This window comes from Polyergus mexicanus, unplaced genomic scaffold (genome assembly GCF_030449975.1).
Source record: "Polyergus mexicanus isolate NDT 795.1 unplaced genomic scaffold, iyPolMexi1.0 SCAF_11, whole genome shotgun sequence".
Lineage (NCBI taxonomy): Eukaryota > Metazoa > Arthropoda > Insecta > Hymenoptera > Formicidae > Polyergus > Polyergus mexicanus.
Genome location: NW_027223331.1, coordinates 491,498 through 513,400, shown reverse-complemented (window position 1 = coordinate 513,400; position 21,903 = coordinate 491,498). Strand labels below are relative to the sequence as shown.

Here is a 21,903-nt window from a genome sequence, read left to right as displayed (position 1 = left end):
TAGAATGTATTATCAATAATTGATAGTGTTAACGGTGAAAATTTCAATCTAATTACATTTTGCTGTTACAAAGGTAGTGTTGAAAGCCTTGTGTTCAGCAGTTTACGCTTCAGATATAGCGTTACACATATTATGATCACGCTAAATAATTATATATAATATACATATACATCTCTGGGACTTTAAACGCCAGCTTTCGCTTTTGTTCTCGCACGAAATAGTCCCGCCTATGCCGAATCATGCACGTGCGATCATAAATTGATAATATCAACAGATCAACTAACACAGCCGAGTTAGTTTACATAGCGTACAGGCCTTCACAGTGCGTGTATTAATATAGAATGTGCATTCTCGTTACGTCACACTTGTTTGGCTTATCTTAAACTCTGTAGCATATATATTTTATTCAATTTTCAAAATTACTATAATATATATATATATATTGTGCAATGCATAAAATTATAGTTATTTATTATTTATAATGTGTGATACATTTCCTACAAAGGATATCTTCGTAATAACTCACACATAAACACATACATATGTGTGTATTATATATATAATAATTTTTTAAAAATATTATATATAATTTTATTCAGAGAGAGGCAATGCACGATAAAAAAAGATCAATCTAAACATTTCTAGACGCGAGATCTCATCTTGTGGAAACGGATTTTCAAAGTTTGAGTTCCAGCTCACAAAATGAAGGCTTGTTCGCTTTTATTGCATCAGATTTTACTGATTATGACAAATGAAAAAACGCGTAAACATACTAATATAAACAATTAAAAGTGTTTATTCGACGAAATAGAAATTACTTCTCCTTAGATTGCTCATTTTTCTTAATATGAGCATTAGATGCGATACTTATTTTTACACGTTTTTATTATAGATCTGAATAAAATATTTCGTTCATCTTTCTACTATTTGTATTATCGTCAAAAGAATTCGTCGGCCTAAATGCGTCTCCCTTGACTAGCACGTAATTCTTGCGCCTTAATCTAAGTAATACAGCATAATTTGTGTCAATTTCGAAGGTGACACGTGTACTTGAGGCAATATACGCCTCTGCAGCGCGATACCCGTCTACGATCGATGAGGAAACATGGAATGCATCTGCATTCCGCATGGTCCCGGTTGTTCGTATGTAACATCGGACTCAAGTGCGTAAGTTGGAGACTTTATTTTCGTCACTATCTTCTTTACCACCCTCTTCTCTTTCTTTCTCTCTCTCTCTCTCTTTTTTTTTTCTCGTGCTGCAGTTATCAGAACGTGTTGCACGCGTATTGGGATACTTTCTCGGCCCGGTCTCGTGTCGTTGGTGCCGCGCCTGAAACGAGTGAAAGTATTCGGAATTCTTGCGGTCAGTTTGACTCGTGGGCTCGCCATCGAGGTAACTTACGCAACCCGTACAGTAACAGGTGTATTGCATGTGCAATAACGTGTTTGAAGGATCCAGAGGTCGTTTGTATTCACGGGTGGAACGGACAATATAATACTATTGCTACGCGAAGCGTAGACACTCTTCGAGCGCGCGAGAGGAGAACTTTTCGTCATATAATTGACAAATTACACCGTCGTAAATCTTGGCGCGTAGACGTAACTAACGCCGACAATTCAAAGAGAGAACTCGTGTCACTATTTCTACGAAATTTGTTACAGTTTGTGATTTTGTTGCGAGCTTGATGTAAATTTCGAACAATTTCACGATTTCATGGTTTTGATTTCAACGTCCTTAAGATTTTATTCGGATATTTATGTCGCGCGGATTGTTATACACGCACGTAGGGATGGGATAAAGGGACGAAAGGGGGAGACGGTCACATTTTTTTTTTCACAGGGTTCAGGAAACCGACAAGGTTAAGCGCGACCCCGCGATTCAAGAGTCGAGATGGAGATTCGAAAAGGATACTCGGTCGATTCACCGGATGCACGCGATCACGTCGCTGCGGTTCGTTCGACATGCATCGAGGAGCATATGCCTGGTTCTGTTTTCGCAGCGAAAGCGAGCAAGCGAGCGAGCTTGCGTTTTCAAGCGAGACGAGAGCACAAGGTTAATCCGATCGCTCGTTCGACGCTAATTACGTTGCTCTCTTTAATCGCTCAAAAATCACGACGTATAGATCGCGGATGTAAAATCCTAATCGGGACCGAACTGGAGAATCACGAGAGATTTTTCTCTCTTCTCTAGTATTTTAAAAGTTTTCTCGATTTCTCATATTTGAATAACATAACATTGAATCTTACTTTAATCTCATTTCTTATCACTTTCTAATAATATACACGACATTCTTTTTTCAAGATATCTATCTTGGTCATATTTATATCATTTGTACGCGAATATATCGCGCGGTATAAATCTTTTTTTACATTACAATAAGCGAAGGCGTAACTCTAGACGAAGCCAAACAAAATATCGGCTAATCTCATTCGCGGGCTCCAGTAGAATTCTTAGCTTATAAATAAATTATAGGATTTAGCCAATGAAGCGAGGTGAGCAAGCGTCATCGAGATAGTACCCTACGCGCATTGACCCCAAGCGAGCGCTTAATCGCTGCGACGTAATTAAACATAATTAAACATAGCGCACAAAACTGGATAAGAACCGGCTTAGAATTATACGTAACAGCTTGTATATGATTATATATAACTTTATACTAGAGTGCGAAATGCTTTTGTAAATAAAATATCGCGGAGTAATCGGCCATTAAATCACTAGGTCTCACCCTATTTAGATGTCTGGATAATTAATTATTATTCCCCTTAATAATATAGTAATGCGCTGTTAAATTACCGCTAATACTCGTAATAAAGCCGTTCCTTTTCCTTAAATTCGAGGCTACAGTAAAAAATCTATCTGATAAATTATTAACGAAGGTTTTTTTATCTAAGTTATTTAAACGGAAATTATTACATTAGTCGCAAGTAGTATCCATTAATAAAATTGCTCTGTCGATATAGAAATTTATTTTTAAAGGATTTTACATCTATGCTATAATCAGGATAGGATACCGATCCCTATTTCAATTGAATTGTGCGATTATTTGAGAAGAGGAAAATTTCCATCGCGAAAAGCATTAGTAAAGTATGATAAAAATTACGGCCAAATAAATAAGAAGGAAAATGAAACGGATTTAAAAATCTATACAAATATATAAAATAACGATTGGACAAAGCGCGACATATTCAATTGCTGAGAAATATAGGGTACATTGATTTTGCCGCTTTTTCTCTCACACGCGTCGTATCGCGATTCTTCGCAGAGGTGCAGCGACGTCAGATCTTTCACGGGATGGGGGTCAGGATTTGGCGGTGCGACAACGCACGCGAGAACCCCGAAATAGCAGCCACGGGTAGAAACTTCGCGAGTTATAGTTAGCTCCTCTTTATAGTTAGCCGCTGACTAGCGTGCTGCAGAATGCGAAACGAGAGTGGTGTATGTGTGTGTTTCTCTCCTTCTTCATCTCTCTGCCTTCGATTCGACACATACGCGTTTCCACGCTCTCTTCCTCCTCCTCCTCTTAATTCTCGCTTCTAGACCTCGCGTCGCTCTCCGTCTCGTTTTCTTCTTCTTTCTTTCGCACTCGCCGCGCGAATATTCATCTTTCTCGCGTTCGACTTGGCTCGAACTCGCGCGACGTAACGGAATCTCGGAGCGGGGAAAACGAAAGGAAAGCATGAGAAAAAGGAATCGGGGGAGGGGAAAAGCAGATTTGCATACCGCGGATGTACTCTCGCGACGAACAATTTATCCGAGACACGGAATGCTGAAAAGTGGACCGCGCATCCTGGACGCCGCTGGCAACGTTCGAGGCGTCGCTTATTTACATAAACAGATGAGAGCATTCATGCTCCGTTCGCTCAATATTGTATTCCCTGCCTCATTGGACGCTACGTTAGTTAAATAGAATTCGCTTCGCGCGAGGTGTTTTGCGTTGAAGCGACGCGAATTAACTCGCCATTCGAAGCTACATCCCAAGCTTATTAATCTTACTCTTATATCGGCGGGATAAGTAATCGCTAATATTTATGCACCGCCGTTGAAACGCGTTTAATTCAATTAAAGATGAAAGAAGATACGAATATAAATCTTTACCTCTGTTATATTTTTACAACAGAAAGCGCACAAGTGACTAATGTAAAATATCGATATTGTATAATACGCGATGTAATATAACGTAGTTACATTATATATTATCACAATAATTATTATGATAAATAATTATTATTATATTGTATAATTATGATATGACAATATTGTGAATATCATCTCTCTCTCTCTCTCTCTTCGCGACTCGATAATTCTTTCCCATATATTTCGCTTGTAAGTTTTGAGGGAAACCATATCCAAAGTATATTACAAGGGTAATTAATCAAGCGTTACACGGGGATATTTAAATTGATTAGCCGAGGAATACGCGGAAAGGAAATTTGTTCCATTCTCTCCTTTCGTTCGTCATTGCTTTATCATCGCCGTAAATCGTGGAGGGTAGATATCAGCGTGACGTATACTAAAAGGTCCGTACACCTCTCTTAAGAATACACCTCTTACCCGAGAACCCAAATTATAACCAAATCGAACTATCGCATTTATCACGACTGCCAGAGACATAAATTTAATCAACGTTGTGCCTTCAACGCCTCCATAATGCGCACGAAAGTGTTCGCTGTATCTACTCGTGTCGACGCTCGGCGAAGGTACTTAGCTATTTACCTAAGTGTCGATATTTCTGTACAAGTATTGCATGTGTTAATCACATGTGGCGAAATAAACAAAGGTTACAGATATTCGAACAAGGAACATTCACTTTCTCTGCAATTATGATATGCAAGAATAACCGATATATAAATGAAATAAAGATGTAATATTTTTTCCATTTATTATATGCGAGTAATAATTTTTTCATTAAATAGAATTAATATCTATTTTATATATGAATTATTTTTCCTTATATATATATATATATAAAAATAAAATTATCGTTATTACATTTCTCAAATGGATCGCTTGCGAGAGACAGACTCGAGCAGAATCAAGTATTTATCCTTGGTCGAGGATGAGCGATAATTGCAGTGTGAGAACATTTGGCACGATCTGTCACGCTGTCATTATCGCTGCTTCCGGCTATTTTATGCGTCTACCCGCTTGCAGTTTGGTTTACCGAATTAGCCGCATCTGCTTTTTCCGATCGTTTCGAAGGCGAATCGACTTTCATCGTGCTCATTCCTCGTACTTTTTATTTCGATCGGCGGCGAGTAGATATCTCGATAGATATTACACGATATTACGCGCGATTCTGCGAAAGCGCGCTATGAGAGCAGGCTGTAAATCGTCTGTAAGCAGCTTCGTGTTACACCTGAACGTATGGTCGGCGCGATTAAATGAATTCAGACGGTTATAGCTACTGGATACGGTGATTACGTCGAAGGTGATCCTGATCGTATTCTGCAGGAAAAGCCCAGCCTGCTCTCGTTTTTTTCCCTCGATTTTCTCTCCTCCCCTCATCGCTCTAGCCCTCCAGGCCCGTCCCGTCTTCCCTTCCTCTCTCTTTCTTTTTTTCTTTTCTCTCTTACTCTCGCTGCAACTATAAGAGCGAACGGAGGAAGCGACCGATTAAGTTTTTGTTCGTTTGAGAATTAGAGGTCGAGCGAAGCTGATGTCGAGACGGCGAGAGAAGCGAATGAAGGAGGAAATGAGCGAGAGGGAAAAAGAGAGAGAAGCAATCTGGAACCGAAGAGGTACGTACGAAGGAGCAGCTATCGAATGAGCTGTGATTCCAGTCGATTCTCCCTTTATAATGTTAAACGAGATCGTCGCGATAGAATCGCCTCGCTTCACAGAATCTTTGTATTCTTTCTCACGCCGCGACTTTTTTATTCCTCTGTCAGTTTGCGATGCGCCGAAGAAGATGTCTTGTCGTTCATGCCTAAACAATGAAATACAAGCGAAACAGATCGAGACATCTTCTTTGATCAACAATGTCGATGGGATCCGCGGTATCACGTGTTTCGATTATAGACAGGTGCTAACATCACGTGGACGCGAGTCAATTGCAAACTGCATAGATATCATGTATATCGATATCGATCGTAGTTGTAATAATATGTTCCTTCACAGACTTTATTTTCCTTGACATCATTTTTCAAGCTGTTCACCGTTTGCGAAAGGCCTAATTTATTCATCGATATCTGTGGCGATTATAATTTTGTGTAATCGAATATGTATTACATTAATTCTAATAACGACAAAGGGGAGTGGTTTTGCCTCGACACAGACTTTATATAGCGAGATTATTTTTCGTAATCTTTTTATTTCTTTTATTTATTTCTCGTCAATAAGTCAGACTTAATAAAGTTTCGTATGCCTGAGATACGTCAATATATCGATAATGTTTCATCGGAATTTTACTGCAGGGATATGAGAATCTTCTTTTCTTCATACAGGTATCTCTTTCTTCTTTTTTATCATGGATATCCTTCCCTGCTGCAGAACACAATACCATTCTTTCTCCCAATTATCTCTCTCTCTCTCTCTCTCTCTCTCTGTCTCTTTCCTTTCTCACTCCTCTATCCTCTATTATCATACATACACAGAACGAACCGTATAATTTAACCATTTTGAATATTTTTGTTGTTAGAGGACCGATGCAAATTCTTGTTGTGTCCCGAATAATTCGATACAGACGGGGTCCACATGACTATCGTATTTTTTTTTATTAGTTGCTTTGACGCTTATACAAGATTACCTTCAAAAATTTTTTTTTTTTTAATGAAACAAACAAAACGGATCGCATCTCTCTCCGTCTACTAACGAGAAATGCATTCAAGGTAGTCAAGTTACACCGTTCATCTCCATGTATCATTTGTGTCGTTGTCAGCTGATAAAAAAAAAAAAGAGATAGATTCTCTCTCTCTCTCTTTTTTTTTTTTTTTTTTACAGCAAAAGAGACAAACATGAAAAAAATGCAAACTCGATTCAGCAATGATACAAGTAAAAGGCTGCGCGCGTGTCGAAGATAACAATATTTATTGGCAGCCGGCGGTGGGACTATAATAGATTTATTTTATACGAGAATTGCGCCGAGAGAGAAATAAATCTCGCTGGCGCAGGATACAGGGGTGGCATTGCGCATAAATAAGGCAATGTGCGTTTCCACATCTCGTACCTGATCTCTCGTCAAACACGCGTTCTACCTGCCGACCCCCACGCTGCAGGCAGGGTAACGCGCGGGGTCAACCGGCACGCGCCGGTATCTTACCGGTGATATATATCCCTTCTCTCTCTCTCTCTCTCTCTCTCTCTCTCTCTCTCTCTCTCTCTCGTTTGATCGTTGCCGGAATTACTTTTGCCTATCCGTCGGCGACTCTCTTCGTCATATCACGTCCAGCTTTCGGTATCAATTAATAGAGGAAGGATATTAAGATTGACATTTTGTTTTCGGGCCCACGCTCCAAGTTAAAAGAATTAAAATTTATATTTGCAGATATTTTTCATTCTTGTACTTTTAATAATATTAATGCTCTTCTTTAATAGATGTAATCCTTGAAAAATAGATGAAAGAATTGAAATCTGAGAAATTAATCCTGGAAATAAAATATGGTTAAAATAATGATTTAAAAAAAAAAAAAACTAAAATGAAACAAAAGCTTAGAAATCTATCAGCGATAAAATTATTTTTAATAAAATAATCTACTATTATCGCTATTTAGATTATGTAATTTGTTAAAGAAAGTTCGGATGATAAATAAACACTATCAAATCTACATTAATTCTGATAAAATGCAATATTCGATTGCTAAGAAACAGAGTTATATCAGTTTAGGAGATCTGCAGCTATTTTTATATCTTTCCTTCATTAATTTTAATTATTATTTAAATGTTCAGAATGTGTCCAGGTCCGGATCTCGGAATGATTATAGAGAATAACAGAATTTTTGTACACCTAAAAGAAGAAATATTCAAAATTGGAAGGAGAAGAAATATCTATTTTCGATTGTCTGACGCGTGACGTGTTAACGAGGCGTGTTTTTAGACGATCCGTTAAACACCCTTAATGCCGGCTAATAAAGGCTTATCAATATTAAATGTAACGCAAAAAGACGCGTGCTCGTGCATCTCTCTCTATAACACGCACAACGGAGCAGCGCGAGATCATATAGGCTAGCGCTTTGTAGCGGTTTACATCGCGGCATAAAAAAAAGACTTATTTACGCGTATACACCTCTCCTCTTCCTCTTCCCCCCTCTCCCCTCTCTCTCTCTCTCTCTCTCTTCTAGTTTTTCTTCGCGCGTGGTGCGTGTACCCCTGCATCGAAATGGATGATGCAGCGCGTTCCTCGCGCCGATTGCACAAAGGATTCGGTCCGCGCTGTCTTAAATCATCTGATTTCGCATCCTCGCAATCGTACGTACAATATATATACATTCGCAGGACGTAAGAAACTTGCTCGAAGCGTTTGCGGCGCGATGCAGCCAGCAGCTATGGAACGATTAGAGGATGAAACAGCTGGATGCTGCAATCTATAATGTGTACGACGATAAGCGTCGGTAATAGGATCGAGTTTCGGATAAGATAATCGCGTATACATTATCATCGTCATCTTCTCGTGGTGACAATTTCTTTATCGAGTTGCGTTTTAAATTGTACAAGATGCGAAAGAGAAATATGCTTTAATTATACAATTATTAGAGGATGTCTACTCCGTGAAAAAGTATGGAATTTTCGGGAATTTCTTTTATACCTGAAAAGAAATCAAAGGAATTGTCATGGAATTTTATCGAGACTCGGGAAATTTAAAAAGAAAATTTCTCTTTGATAGTTTTGTTCTCATATTGTTGGCAAGCCAAATGAATTATGTTATATGAATAGTTATGAATTATATTTATTATTTTATAAATATATATCTATCTCTGTTTACATATTCATTGTTTTAACAAAATGTTGAATATGCAGTACATATTCTTTATTGTAATTTTTAGTGATAAAAAAATGAAAATTTTATGCGATTATGAAAAATGATTGTCTTAAGAAAGTTATTGGGTTTTTTTTTTTTTTTTTTCCAATACATCTACAGATCTATCACTTGAAACTTAAGACGCTCTGTGTTTTTCCTTCGTATAAGTGAAAAATGTTAGAAAACGCATACAATAAAAGACTTATTTTAGAAAGTTGCGCGAGATTGTAAATCAGTCATGCGATAAAATCCGTATTTTGGAATTTAAGATTCTTTCGACGACGCAGTATGCGTCGAGGAAATTGCATCATCGCGTAAATGTTGGCCCTGACATTCTCAGACTGGTTTCGCGAAAAGAAGATGTCAAATCTCTGACAAAAAAAAAAAAAAAAAAAAAAAAAACCCAATGCTGAGTTTTGTACGATCGAATTTGAAAAGTATTTCATTATTGAATGACATCAACCGCTCGTGTCGATTTTTTCTCCCGATCTTTTAATGCGCAATTTTAAATAAACTTAAAACTTATCTATTCTATGTTTTAATATATTTCTTCTCTTTCGGAGAAATCTCGTTCTTCTCTTCTCAAAAGAGCTGTCGCAAACGAATCGAGAGCGCAGTCGATTCGAATGTTTCGGACGCGGCCTTTCCTGCTTTCGCCCTCGAGCGTTCTTAGGTAAGAACCGAGTTTTTTTGTGACGAGTAGAGCCCGTCTCTCGTGGATCTTGTATTCGTGTATGTATTTTTAGGTGAGGCGATTGCGTTTGCGCGGATTTTCACGCGCGTAACCGCGGAAATATCAGCGGAAAGGATCCGCGATGAGCGAATGCATAAAATGGTGAATCATATGTCGGTTGAAGAAACTAGATCATTAAGCCATGCAACCTTGGACTTCTTGCCAAGTTCAGTGCACTGTCCGGTCGACTACGCTGAATATACCTATCCCGGCAATGTATTTGCTTCTCTCCTTCCAAGGTCTAGCCACGTTTCTCTCTCCCTCTCTCTCTCTCTCTCTCTCTCTCTCTCTCTCTCACTCCGCGTTCTCTCCCGGTTGCCCTCCCGTACGTGCGTGCACGCACGCATACGCATGTACACATGTAGGCAGAAGCCTCTCTTTGCGCGCCTCTCTCTTTCTCTTTGTCTGTCTCTTTCTTTCTCCTCACACCCCTTCACGCCAACATGTGACCGCTGCGTTTTTCTCTACGTCGCGGTCATCCCGCGGTACCGGCAATCGGCTTAGGCCTATCCTAGTTTTTGCCTAGACCTGATCAAGCAGACTGGCCTTTCCGCCGCTGTATTTCAAGCCATCTAAGGCTAAGGCGTCGACTACCCCTCTACCTTATACGACGATTATACATCCGTAAATGCTGCTGCATCGCGTGGATCCAGATGTGCCGTAAGAAAATAGAGACGGAAGAAGGCCGCTCGCGGACGGTGATAATACGCCTTTATCTTACGTCGTGAATGCTTTACGCCTATTGTTCATGTCCTAGCAACAACGGGTACTTGAACCTGTCGAGACTTTGTCCGGTAACAACAGGTGCAGGAAAGAAAAAAATGTTATATATTGATACAAAGATCACGATTGTCGGATAAATTCGTGAAAACGAGAAATTAAAATATCGATGTAATTTCTATTGAATAATCATATTATGCATTGTCTTCAATATATTTTGCCATTAAAAACACGTTTATCAAACTCTTAAATTTAATCTTATTTAGGATAGAATTTATAACAGTAATCTCTCTCTCTCTCTCTCTCTCTCTCTCTCTCTCTCTCTCTCTCTCTCTCTCTCTCTCTCTCTCTCTCTCTCTCTATCTATCTATCTATCTATCTATCTATTTATCTATCTCTTTCGTGCCATATATAATAATCGAGAGATAATATTTTTATATACTACGACATGTTTAAATGTACTACGTAGAAAGAAAGCAGAAAAAAGGGACAGAACCTTTGAACGCGGACGTTGGTTGATAATAATGGACATGGTAATATATACATACCATCATCGGTTTCCATTGTAAATCTTCGATGGGCTTTTCTCTTTGAAAGCGAGGTCATCTAACCGCGACACACACTACCCACCAGTAATGTAAAAAGAAGAAGAAAAAAAAAAGAATTACCAGTCGAGGGGACTGTCATACTTTCACGATACGTTTGTGCAATTTTATGTATTTACATATCCTACAAACTTAGCGTTCTCGAATTGCCGATTCGAATTGAATTTCTTTTACGACGAGAATTTTCTTCCCATCGGATCTGCCACGATTTATTAAACATTCTGGGACACTAAAAGATTATTTTATCCGTAATAAAATTTTTATCTCAGAATATCTTCGAGAAAGAGAGAGAGAGTGTGTGTGTGTGTATGCGTGTTTTTAATGAATCGACATTATAAAAACATTATACATGTAAAATCTTTACTCTCTTCGCGAGAATCAAATGAAAGATATAGGATAGTGCGAGTGGAAGGCTGCCTGAACGGGAAATGTGCGTTAATGATTTTGCGCTGGAGAGTATTAAGGTAGATCAGTAAACCCAATTATCGACATTTTAATAGCGAAACTAAACACGAAGCTCTTTCGAGTTTTAGAAAAATTACGAGTCTTCGTTTTCGTCGATGTCGGCGCATCGCGTCGCGTTTCTCTTTCTTTTCGTATCTCCCTAGATCGTTGTCGATTTTCGCCGAAAATCCGGCGGTAGAAAATTCTTGACATTACATGGTATAAAGCGTCGAGCTCACTCGTGCGAGACGCTCGGATACTACGCTGACATTTTTCCGCGTGTCTATTTAGAACCTGCACGCAGCGCGGAGCGCGCGTTCTTGAGACGCGAGTCAGGGTAACAAGGCTTTAATCGTTTCGAAAATTACATCGCGCACGAAGCGTACCGTAGCGGACATTACGACACGGATCGCGCTATGTTACGCGGAATCTCATCGCAAAACGTTACCACCAACGTTTCATGGAGGTATAAAAGCAGGGATAACCGTGGAAAGCGTAACGGGTATATTATTAGCATTTTGATCTTTTACGCGAATTATATATCTTTGTCTGTGCGTACTATGAGTTGGGTCAGATAGCGTAATAAATACTTTTATATGTATTACAAGATGTCCCGACACTTACGGAGTGTCTCTCCAACCGCGAATATGGCGATAGACACGGAGTCCAATGAAAGTACCGGAATCTTTTTCTCTCGTCGCTTTTAATTCTCCTAAATAATTCTTCTAATCATTAAACATCTTACGAAACGAAAAACTGATATTATTTTTACTTCCTCACGCATTTCAACATATATACATTTCGTACAATGATAGAAATTATTTTTATATAAAATTATGTCCAAAAATTAGATTATATTTTCGTTGATTTAAAGTTCAGTCAAAACTAATTGAAAAAATAAGATTTTGCTACTTTTTTCATTCTTGAGATTTACCATATGTCAAAAGATATGATAAAGAAAAAGGATAAAAAAATCTACTCGCGCGTACATATTTATTGAGACTATCTCGCCAATCGAATGCAACGGAGTATTCGAGAGCCAGGAGACAGCTGATATTTATCGAGGGCTAAACTTTTTCGAAAAAACGAGGAATGAGCCCTCGTAACGTCGCCCTTATGCCGCGCAACATCCGATACCCTTCCGTTGGCCTCTCGTTATTTGCTTGTACGTGGACAATGTAATATAACACCTGTGATACAGCAGGAGTAAATGAAGCGGTCTGTTGGTGACCAACGCGTGTGCGTCCCGATGTACTCGCAGTCCATCCACGAAGATCGATCTCCTTTGAATAAAACATCCTCTCGATCAATTTTCTCTGCTCGAGACGCCTTAGAAATACTTCGCTACGAAAGCGTAAATCTGTGTCTAGCATTTTTTTTTTTTTTTTTTACGGATATTAATACAAGACATTTATTAGGTCGAGATAAAATTTAATGTTTTTTTTATATATATTTATTTAAAGTTATTATTGATTGTTTTTTCGAAAACAATTTTTTCGTGTTATCAGAATGTTGTGTAGATGGGGCGATTAAATTCATGTTGATTGAGAATAGATAATCATTTATCACGCTCGACACATTTTCCCGATCGTATTAGCTTCGGACTCGATGCTGTGACGAATGAAAAGTTGCGGAAGCAGAAGTCGTAACGGGGCATGTGCGAGACACGGATGTAGCGTACATTGTACGTATATAACGACGGACGTAAACCAGTAATAAAACGCAAACTCCGTACATGGTGCACAAAAGTATAACTCTCTAAGAGCAGCGAGTCGTGCGAATAACGCGCCATCGATAATATCTTTCCCGCATATCTCAGCGTACGCGAATGATCATTTATCAGACGCGAATTATTCTGCCGGATGCAGAAAATAGGAGCAAAATTAGTAACATCGTATTATCAATTATACACATTTATTTAGACACTGTATATTTATGCTCTGAGTGATTTATCATGGTGTAGATTCCTAAGGAAATGTCGTTTATCGCACAGGAAGTTTTAAATTTTAGTCAGATGCAAACAGAGCGAATAGAGCGTGTATGCTCAGAGTGTAATATACGTTGCATCACACATGTTATTCTCCGGTGTCGTCACATACGTTTTTTTTTTTTTTTTTTTTCCCCGCTGTATAGACTGCATTGAGAACTTAATCGCGCGTGTATACACCGGAAGTACCCTCGGGTTCTCCTCATGTGTCTGCATGGCACGAGGCTCGTCGCGGAAGTGCAGCTCATGAAATGCAAATTTGTCCCGCGTGTTTTACGAAGAGCGTTACGTCGATGAAAGGAGAATGTAATTGTTTCTCGATATTTTTAATATGTATCACGATATATTATGTATATATAATATTGAGAAAGAAATTATATTACACAGGATATGTGCGTATAGTCAAACAATAGGACATAAAATTTCAGATAGGAAATATAGATTCTAATGAAGAATTAATTTTTGTCACATTTCGATGTACAAGTTATCGATTGCAAGGACATCCGATGATTCTGCGATAAGCGATAGAAAGTACCCGCTTAACTGAGCGGTGAAATCAGGAATGTCGGTCGATGTTTCCTCTTCCGCGCCGATGATGCTGTCCGAAAGCCGATGTGCAGCATGATGCGTCTACGGCTATGGCATTACGTGAAATAACGCAATATTCGATGACTGCGAAGAAGCATGCGAGCATGCAATTTCTGCGCACACGCGAAACTTTCTCCAACCTCGCGGCGTGTATCGTAAAGTTGCTTATTTCGCCCGCGCGTTTTTTCTTCGCTATCGCGTCCGCGGTCTTCGATGTCACGACGTAATCTTCGCTCCTCTCCTTGTCGATTTTACATATTGTGGATATTTCAGGCGGCTGATAATAACGGGAACCTTCGAGGATAAGAAGACGGGAATAAATTATTGCATTTATGCCCGATGGATAGAGTATGGAATGTTAGTATGGAATAGTTACGTATTAGACTTAATAAAAGCAAGAATGAGGAAGGATAAATAAATTTCACGCTTATATCGAGCGCCGCAAACGACATTTATATTTGCCCATGTCGCTAAGTTACGGTGTTAACAATGGTCATGAGAATAATAATGCGACGAGGAGAGAAAAATTTGAAAGAAAAGAAGAGATGCAAAAGATGGTAAAGAATAGAAACGCCGAGATGCGCGGTAACGTTCATTCCAAGAAAGCCGTTTTCGCTCTCTCCTCCTTCTTTTTACCTATGTGCGCGAATCATCGCGTCACCACGAGAGCATGAGACTGAAATCCGGGAACCTTGACGAGGAAAAAAATAAATAATAATAAGCAGCCTTTTCTCTCCCTCTTTCCCTCGCTCTCTCATGACAGACGATCGTAAGAGAAGTTAATCCTACTCTCTCTTTCTTTTTCTCTGTCTCTTTTTTCCCGAGTACATTCTCAATGATAAACTCAATATTACTTATAAGATCATTAAAACTGATAACCGCTTATTTAATAGACGCTGTAAAATCACGAAAGGAGAAAACTGACGACTACATATCGTATTATATTAGTGAATAATATTACGGTGTCATATTACTGTCCGATATCACAATTATCCTGATTGGGGGTAAGTCGGTTTCTCTTCTGGGAGACTCCCGATGGATGCCATTAGTCGGACGGATAAATGAAAGATCCGACGTATCTTTTCACGGGCGCAAAAAGGTTTGCCGAATACCGACCGTCAGACATCGAACGGTAAATTGTACTTGGAAACGGAGGGACATCGCGTTGTGCATCGGCTGTTACATACTTTGTAACGAGTCTCCCTCGCATTTCTTTTCGACGCGCAGATAAAGCGTAACATAATTGATTCTTTGTTTTACATTCGATCGTCCATCGCATCGTACCATTCGCAACATCTTTCATTATTTTTTTGCTCGTTATCAAAAATTAATATATACTCATCCTTCCCTTAGATCAAATGTACATTTTTTTTTTTTCTTCAACCTATTTAGCGTCATTTCCAGCCAGATATAGATTTTATTGCAATACAATTTTTTTAAATTAAATTAAATTTATATATTAAATATTTTAAATGAATAAAATAATTTTTTATTTCCAGCTAAATAAAAAAATGTTCAAACGCTTGTCAAAGTCGAGGCGTCATAGCGCCGATGACGTTGCCCTCTCTTTATCGGGTTCCACGGTTCCGCTGGACGAGTTGTCGGGGACTTCGATGCTGCGTGAAAACGATCAGGATCTAAACACTGCGAGTTTACTGAAAATCTCCAGATCCAAGTATACGCGGAGGAGCTGCGGCGATGCGGACGCGATGCAGACGTTGCTCGAAGTGAAACAAGACAGCCAACAGGATGTCATCGAAGCTGACTATCAGACGGTTACGGCGGTGCCGGCCTTTATCGTCGAGCATGATCCGGGTAAGCAGCGAGGTAAGTCGTCTCGATAATGATGTTTATCTGCATGTCTCGGCGGTGAAATCAATTTGATGTCTTATCTCACTTCATTAATTATGTCTCTCATTCCTTTCGATTTCTCTCAATTAATTATCACTTTTTTTTCTCTTTAATCAGATCGAAAGTTAGCGGAGATTAGATTTAACGAATTAATTTTTTCCAAAAGGAAATGAGATTAATATTATTTATTCATATATAAACTTCGATTATCTATCTATCTATCCGCAATAAAAAAAATTTAATTTTTTTACACGTTATAAGTTATAATATTTTTAAATGCGTATAAAATAACATTTTCTTATTTCGGTGAACGGTTAACGTGTATATTGCGTGCGAAAGCGTTCACAAGCCCAAAACGATTGTAAATTACTGCTTTGAACAATACGGTACACTGACATCATCGTGTGTAGCGGATCTGAGTATAATACTTTTGAAACTGGACTCCATGCTCCGGTGACTTCAATGTCCTCTTGCTCGAAGGAGGATGCAACGATGCACAAAAAGTACGGTCGACATCGCCGATCTCGCTTCTGTTCCGAACGGCCGCGAATTACCGCTAATCCAGGAAAACATCGCATCCTTTCACTAATCACTCGCTCGGCGCACTTGCCTCGTTAGAGCTTCGTGCGCTCCGACATACTTGCCAACGCCGATTTGCGTTCACCATTTGCCTTAGTAATACCATCACGAAGAAAACGTTCCTCTCTTCCTGTTTGTATATTTCAATAAAAAGTTTACTTGAAACCTCAACTCCTCTCCAAAATATAAAGGATATGAATGAAGAAAATTTTTGCGACAGATAATAGTCAAAATGTATCATTAACTCAGATTGTTCTACCTGAATTTATTTTTCAATAGAAATTGAGTTTAAAATTTGCATACATTTGTTCAGATATATGAGTAGATTTCAAAAAAAATCTGCCCTCTATTATAATATTAATTAAATTAATACAAAATTCATTATTTATAATCTTATGCATATCTTTGCTCAGGATGTGTTGTGTTTTATTGCTTGTCGCAATAATCTATAAATTAATAATATTATTGAAAAATGCTATTGTGTAAAAAATGATATATATATACGGTGTAAGTTATATATTGTATATATGTATATATATCGCCTTTTGCCGGCGCATTGTACCGTTTGATCGCAAAACACGTGTGTCCGATACTCGAGAGCAGCCTTTTAATCGTTTCTCGTTATGTAGAACCGATGTGTCGACGATGTGGGCCCGTTAGCCGGGGTGACACCTTGAAAAAGTAGTCCCAAACTACGCGGAACCGCTGTTACGCGAGCTCGTATATGGCGACCACGAATCCAGAGAACGATCGTATGTCGAACGCGGGTGGTTTTTCTTTCCACGTGCGTGTATGATGGCATGCTACCGTTTCAATGTCTTACTCCCTTCCACCTTACTCCTTTTCACCTGTCCTCATCGAAGAGCGGTGCGTGTAAAACAGACCTGTTCCCTCGTTATTAGATAATTATTGGATAATTTTATTTTTGCTAATTGACAAATAAATATCGCGCTATACGACTGTAGTATGTATATTAAATTATTAAATATGCTAATAACGGTGATTATTTTATTATATTTCAAATAATTTCAAATAATATTTTATTATATTTTTATTATTGCAATAATAAATTAAATTAAGATATTATTACAGCATGAAGTTAGTAATTGAAATAATCTCTGTTGTTTAAAGATATATAAAAATCTTAAGGACCAAACTGCAGGCTATTGTATTTTATTATATTTTAACTAATAAATATCTCTCAGTATATTATTTAATCATAAATATATAAATATAATAGATTATTAATGATTATGTCAATATTTTATTTCATAGTGTCGGGTCTAGGAATTTGGGGTCGCAGGATGGGCAGAAAGATCGATTCGTTTCGGCGGACCAGATCCCGCGAGACTATTTGTTCTGTTACGGAAAAATCTGCCGATCGCAATAGTGTCGACAATAATAACAGCAATAACATCAACAACAACAATGCTTGTACCAGCAACAATAATATTAATGTCCACCAATTGAATCAGATGCACTTGGACGAAAAGGTAAACGGAAAGTCACCGTCAATTTGTAACCGATCTCCGTCTCCGTTCAAATCGTTCTTCATTCGGATGGGTTCCACCGGAATGCTCAATTCGACCAAAGCCAATAGGAGATCACAGAATATCGAGGAGAGAGCGAATCTACCGGACAAGGAAAGTTTATTTCGGAGCTGCAGTACCAGTCAATTGAACAACAGTCCGACTTACGTGAAGGGCGACGATCCCTCGGAAGGTATAGATTTGCAGATAGCCGCGCGGAAGGATAAGACGGTGTCCTGCGATAATTTGGCGATTCATCGAAACGATAAGCAAAGTGTCTTCGAAGCTTCCTGCGCCTCCGCGTATTCGCTGGGCGGTCCCTCGGTGAGCTTCAGCACTTGCGACCTCGGACAAACTAAGGACGAGTCGTTCATGAGAAAGAGCAGCAGTTGCGACCTGAAGGAAGCGAAAAAATCTAGCTTCCCGTACGCTTTCTTGCGATCGAAGCTATCTGTGTTGCCAGAGGAGCGTCACGGTTCGTCGTTCACCAAAGACGAGAGGCTCTTCAAGACAGTCTCGGAGGAGCACTTTCCGATTCTGCAGATCGAAGACTCGTACATCGGTACGACGACCCTCGGACGGAAGAGATCCAGAATCGGATACGTCGGCCGAAGTGACAACGGGAAGAATCGGGAGATCATTTCGCGACCGAGTCGGACTTCTTGCGCGGAATTCCAAAGGAATTCCAGCAGATACGAAGCCGACAGATACAGCCTGAACGCGAACCGTCTCGAAAGACTCGAGGCCGGCTTTCAGCAAGAAGGTATCGCGACCTGCTACAGTCTTTTCGACAGCAGTTTACTGTCCCTCCGGGAGAATGTCGAGTTTCACCGCGAGGACACCGCACGCGACAAGACGGATTTTACCGGTAAAATAGAGCTCGGGATTGCCTCGGAGAATTGTAACGTGGACCTCGATGTGATGTCCGCTATTAGGAATAACCGGCGGAATTCCGTGTCGAGCTGCGAACAGAGGCTATCGTCTCACTACGTCAGTTCGAACGAATCCGGATACGATAGCGATGGACCGCGAGGTGAGCCCGTGATAGCTTCCGAGAACGAGAGACTGAGCTTCAAGTGCAACTCCGACACCAGCAGCGTCATGGACTCGGAATTGGAAAAACCGATAAGGAGTTCGACGCCCAGCGAGGGGGATGAAAAACAGACTGGGAAAAATAGGCGGAATTGCGACGAGAACAGATCGGATGCGATCTCTCGGATGAGTATCGAGAGGCTCAACGGTCTCAGGTGGCATCGGAGCGGCTCCGGAAGGTTGTTGCCTAGCATTCACGGGACGTCCTTCGAAGAGGAGGCCGTGTTGCGATTGGAAGACGCTCAGATTCCGAATTGCGAGGATAGATTGAGTCTTTTGTCGAATACGGCGAAAGCGCTAGACGTCTCGCCTCATCGTATGAGATTGCAGCAGGATAAAACGAGGTTTCTGAGCGATATTATTCAACCGTTGGCGCGGGTACGACGATGTTGCCTGATACAGTTGCACAAGAGGGATCCTAAGGAGAGTCTAGGGATTCGATTGGCGCAGCAAAGACTAGGTGATCTGCGATACATCGTCGTACAACTTGAAAGCGACGGTATTGCTCATAGGTATGTGTGAGAAATTTATGAAAAATATATTTTTTACATTATTTTGCGAGAGTATGTCAACGAAAATATAAATATCTCTCTCTATCTCTAAGTTCTATATATTTTAAATTATTCTAATCCTATAACTCTATATATATATATATATATATATATATATATATATATATATATACATATGTGTGTGTGTGTGTGTGTGTGTGTGTGTGTATGTTACTATCTTTTATTTTTAATTATTCTGTTTTACACACTTTATATAAATTATGAATTATAAATTATATATAATTTTTTCTTATAAATTTGTAACTTCGAAAGATCTCTATTTTTATTACATAAAAAGAGTATCGCGGCACCGAACATTTAATGAAATTTGTAATACTAGTTGAGATCTTCAGTTATTAATATAAATAACATAATAACTAATAATTAATAAATATTATCTATTATAAATATTAGCTATTTATTATAAATAATAAATCTTATCCACACAAGATAAATATCATTGTTTCGATTGCAGGGATGGCAGATTGAGATTAGGCGACGAGATCGTCGAGGTCGAAGGCAAGGAGCTGCGAACGTTGGAAAGCCTCGAGGAAGTTCAGGAGTTCCTGAGATCCTCTACCGGAAACACGATACGACTAACGACGGCTTACGAAGAAACGGTGCCGCAAGTATACGAGAATCCATCGCCGAGTACTTTACCCGACGAATATGAGTACCTGGAAAATGCGAGGAATCTCTCCGATATGTCGTTGATCGATCCCGAAACGAATTACGCTTCCTCGTCAGTAACGGAGACGACGAAGAAAAAGAAGAAGAAGACGACCACCGACGTCGGTGCGGAGTCATTTCAGCCGAAGAAAAGACCCGATTTCCTGCCGCTTTCCGCGCGCTTATCCGAAAATCAAAAAGACATCAAGGATAGTGGTTCGGAACCCGTAACGGAATCGCAACAATATTTAACGAAGCACATGGCTAAGTTTGAAAAGGGTTACGGCAAACCAAGTCTAGGCTTCAGCGTCGTAGGCGGCAAGGATAGCCCACGCGGCGACATGGGAATTTTCGTGAGAAGGGTCTTTCCTGGTGGTCAGGCCGATACTTCCAAATCGTTATTTCAAGGTAAATCTTCGAACCTATTCCATGTATTCTACTTATATTCTTTTCTAGTTAATATAATATATATATATACTCTTATTTTTTTGCTGCTCTGTATTATAATCTTGAGTAAAAATGTTAGACGAATGGCCATGAAATCATTTACTGCGCACGCTTGTTACGAGATCTTAATGTCTTGTAATTCAAGGAATGCAGAGTCTGACGCGCATTTATCGAATACTTTTCATTCGGAAGCTATCGGTCGCGGAATAAGGGAATGCGCGTGACGACGCGCGCGTCGAACTCACGTTCGACGGTTCTCGTTGTATTCACGACGATGCGAGGATCGCGCCAGACAGCTGTCGAATCTTTAATCCGACAGCCAACGCCGCGTGCATATCTAAACAGTCGTGGCATATTCTACCGTTTTTCTTCCCGTCTTTTTTTTCCTCTTTTGCCTCTTTTGCCTCTCTCCCTTTTATCGAAAGACGACATTTGGCAGCGCTGGTGCTATTTCCTGATATCTTTATCCTATTATTCGAATACTTTGTTACGGCCTTCTAAACTTTTGTTACAAGTCATAATCATAATCAAATCATGATCATAATATCGATAAAAGACAGGAAACTATTAATTGTTCTCGATCAATTCGCGGTTGGTCAGATATTATCTGTGGATCAGTCCCGATAACTGAGGAAATCGCTGGATGCGTTCCCATGTCTCGAATTTCAACCGAGCCCGGCGCTTTTTACGCCTGCACCGCGGTTTCCTCGTTGACCGCCGCTCCTTACCGCATACTTGAGTAACGGGTTGCTAGCCGATCGGCTTGCGTAAGCGCAGGAGTGCAAACGGCATCCTCCTGCAACATTCACGTCACGAGGTCATTGACAGTCTCGAGGATCGCTTTTTAGTCATTCAGATTATTCGTTATACTATCAGATTTTCTCGGAAAGTCTCACACACACATTCCTCATCAATTTCTTATTATTTATTATTAAATCCCAACAGTAATTTTATACTAAACACGTTTCTTTGATTTTCAGGTGATGAAATCTTAACTTTAAATGGGCAAATTTTGAAAGGACGCACGCATCAGGAAGTCATCGAATTATTTAAGATGGTGAGAGAGGGTACCGTTGCACTAGAGATTACGAGAAGACACAGGTAAAGGCAATAATTTAGATACAATATCTATAAGAACCTGCGAGAAAAGATCG

General features: G+C 39.5%; 1 protein-coding gene across 5 annotated transcripts in view; it reads left to right on the top strand.

The window, feature by feature from the left end:
• LOC138937651 (uncharacterized) overlaps nt 1-21,903 on the top strand; it is a 30,987-nt gene that overhangs the window by 8,253 nt on the left and 831 nt on the right. For 3 of the 5 annotated variants that reach the window (XM_070304128.1, XM_070304126.1, XM_070304127.1), the window contains 5 exons: nt 1,038-1,167; nt 15,531-15,858; nt 17,737-19,594; nt 20,109-20,710; nt 21,730-21,850. In XM_070304128.1, coding sequence (XP_070160229.1) covers nt 1,096-1,167; nt 15,531-15,858; nt 17,737-19,594; nt 20,109-20,710; nt 21,730-21,850 — 2,981 coding nt within the window. In that variant the 5' untranslated portion in view covers nt 1,038-1,095. Of the gene's footprint in view, nt 1-1,037; nt 1,168-4,991; nt 5,740-15,530; nt 15,859-17,736; nt 19,595-20,108; nt 20,711-21,729; nt 21,851-21,903 lie in introns of those variants that run through there. The other 2 variants (XM_070304130.1, XM_070304129.1) reach the window with 2 other exon arrangements.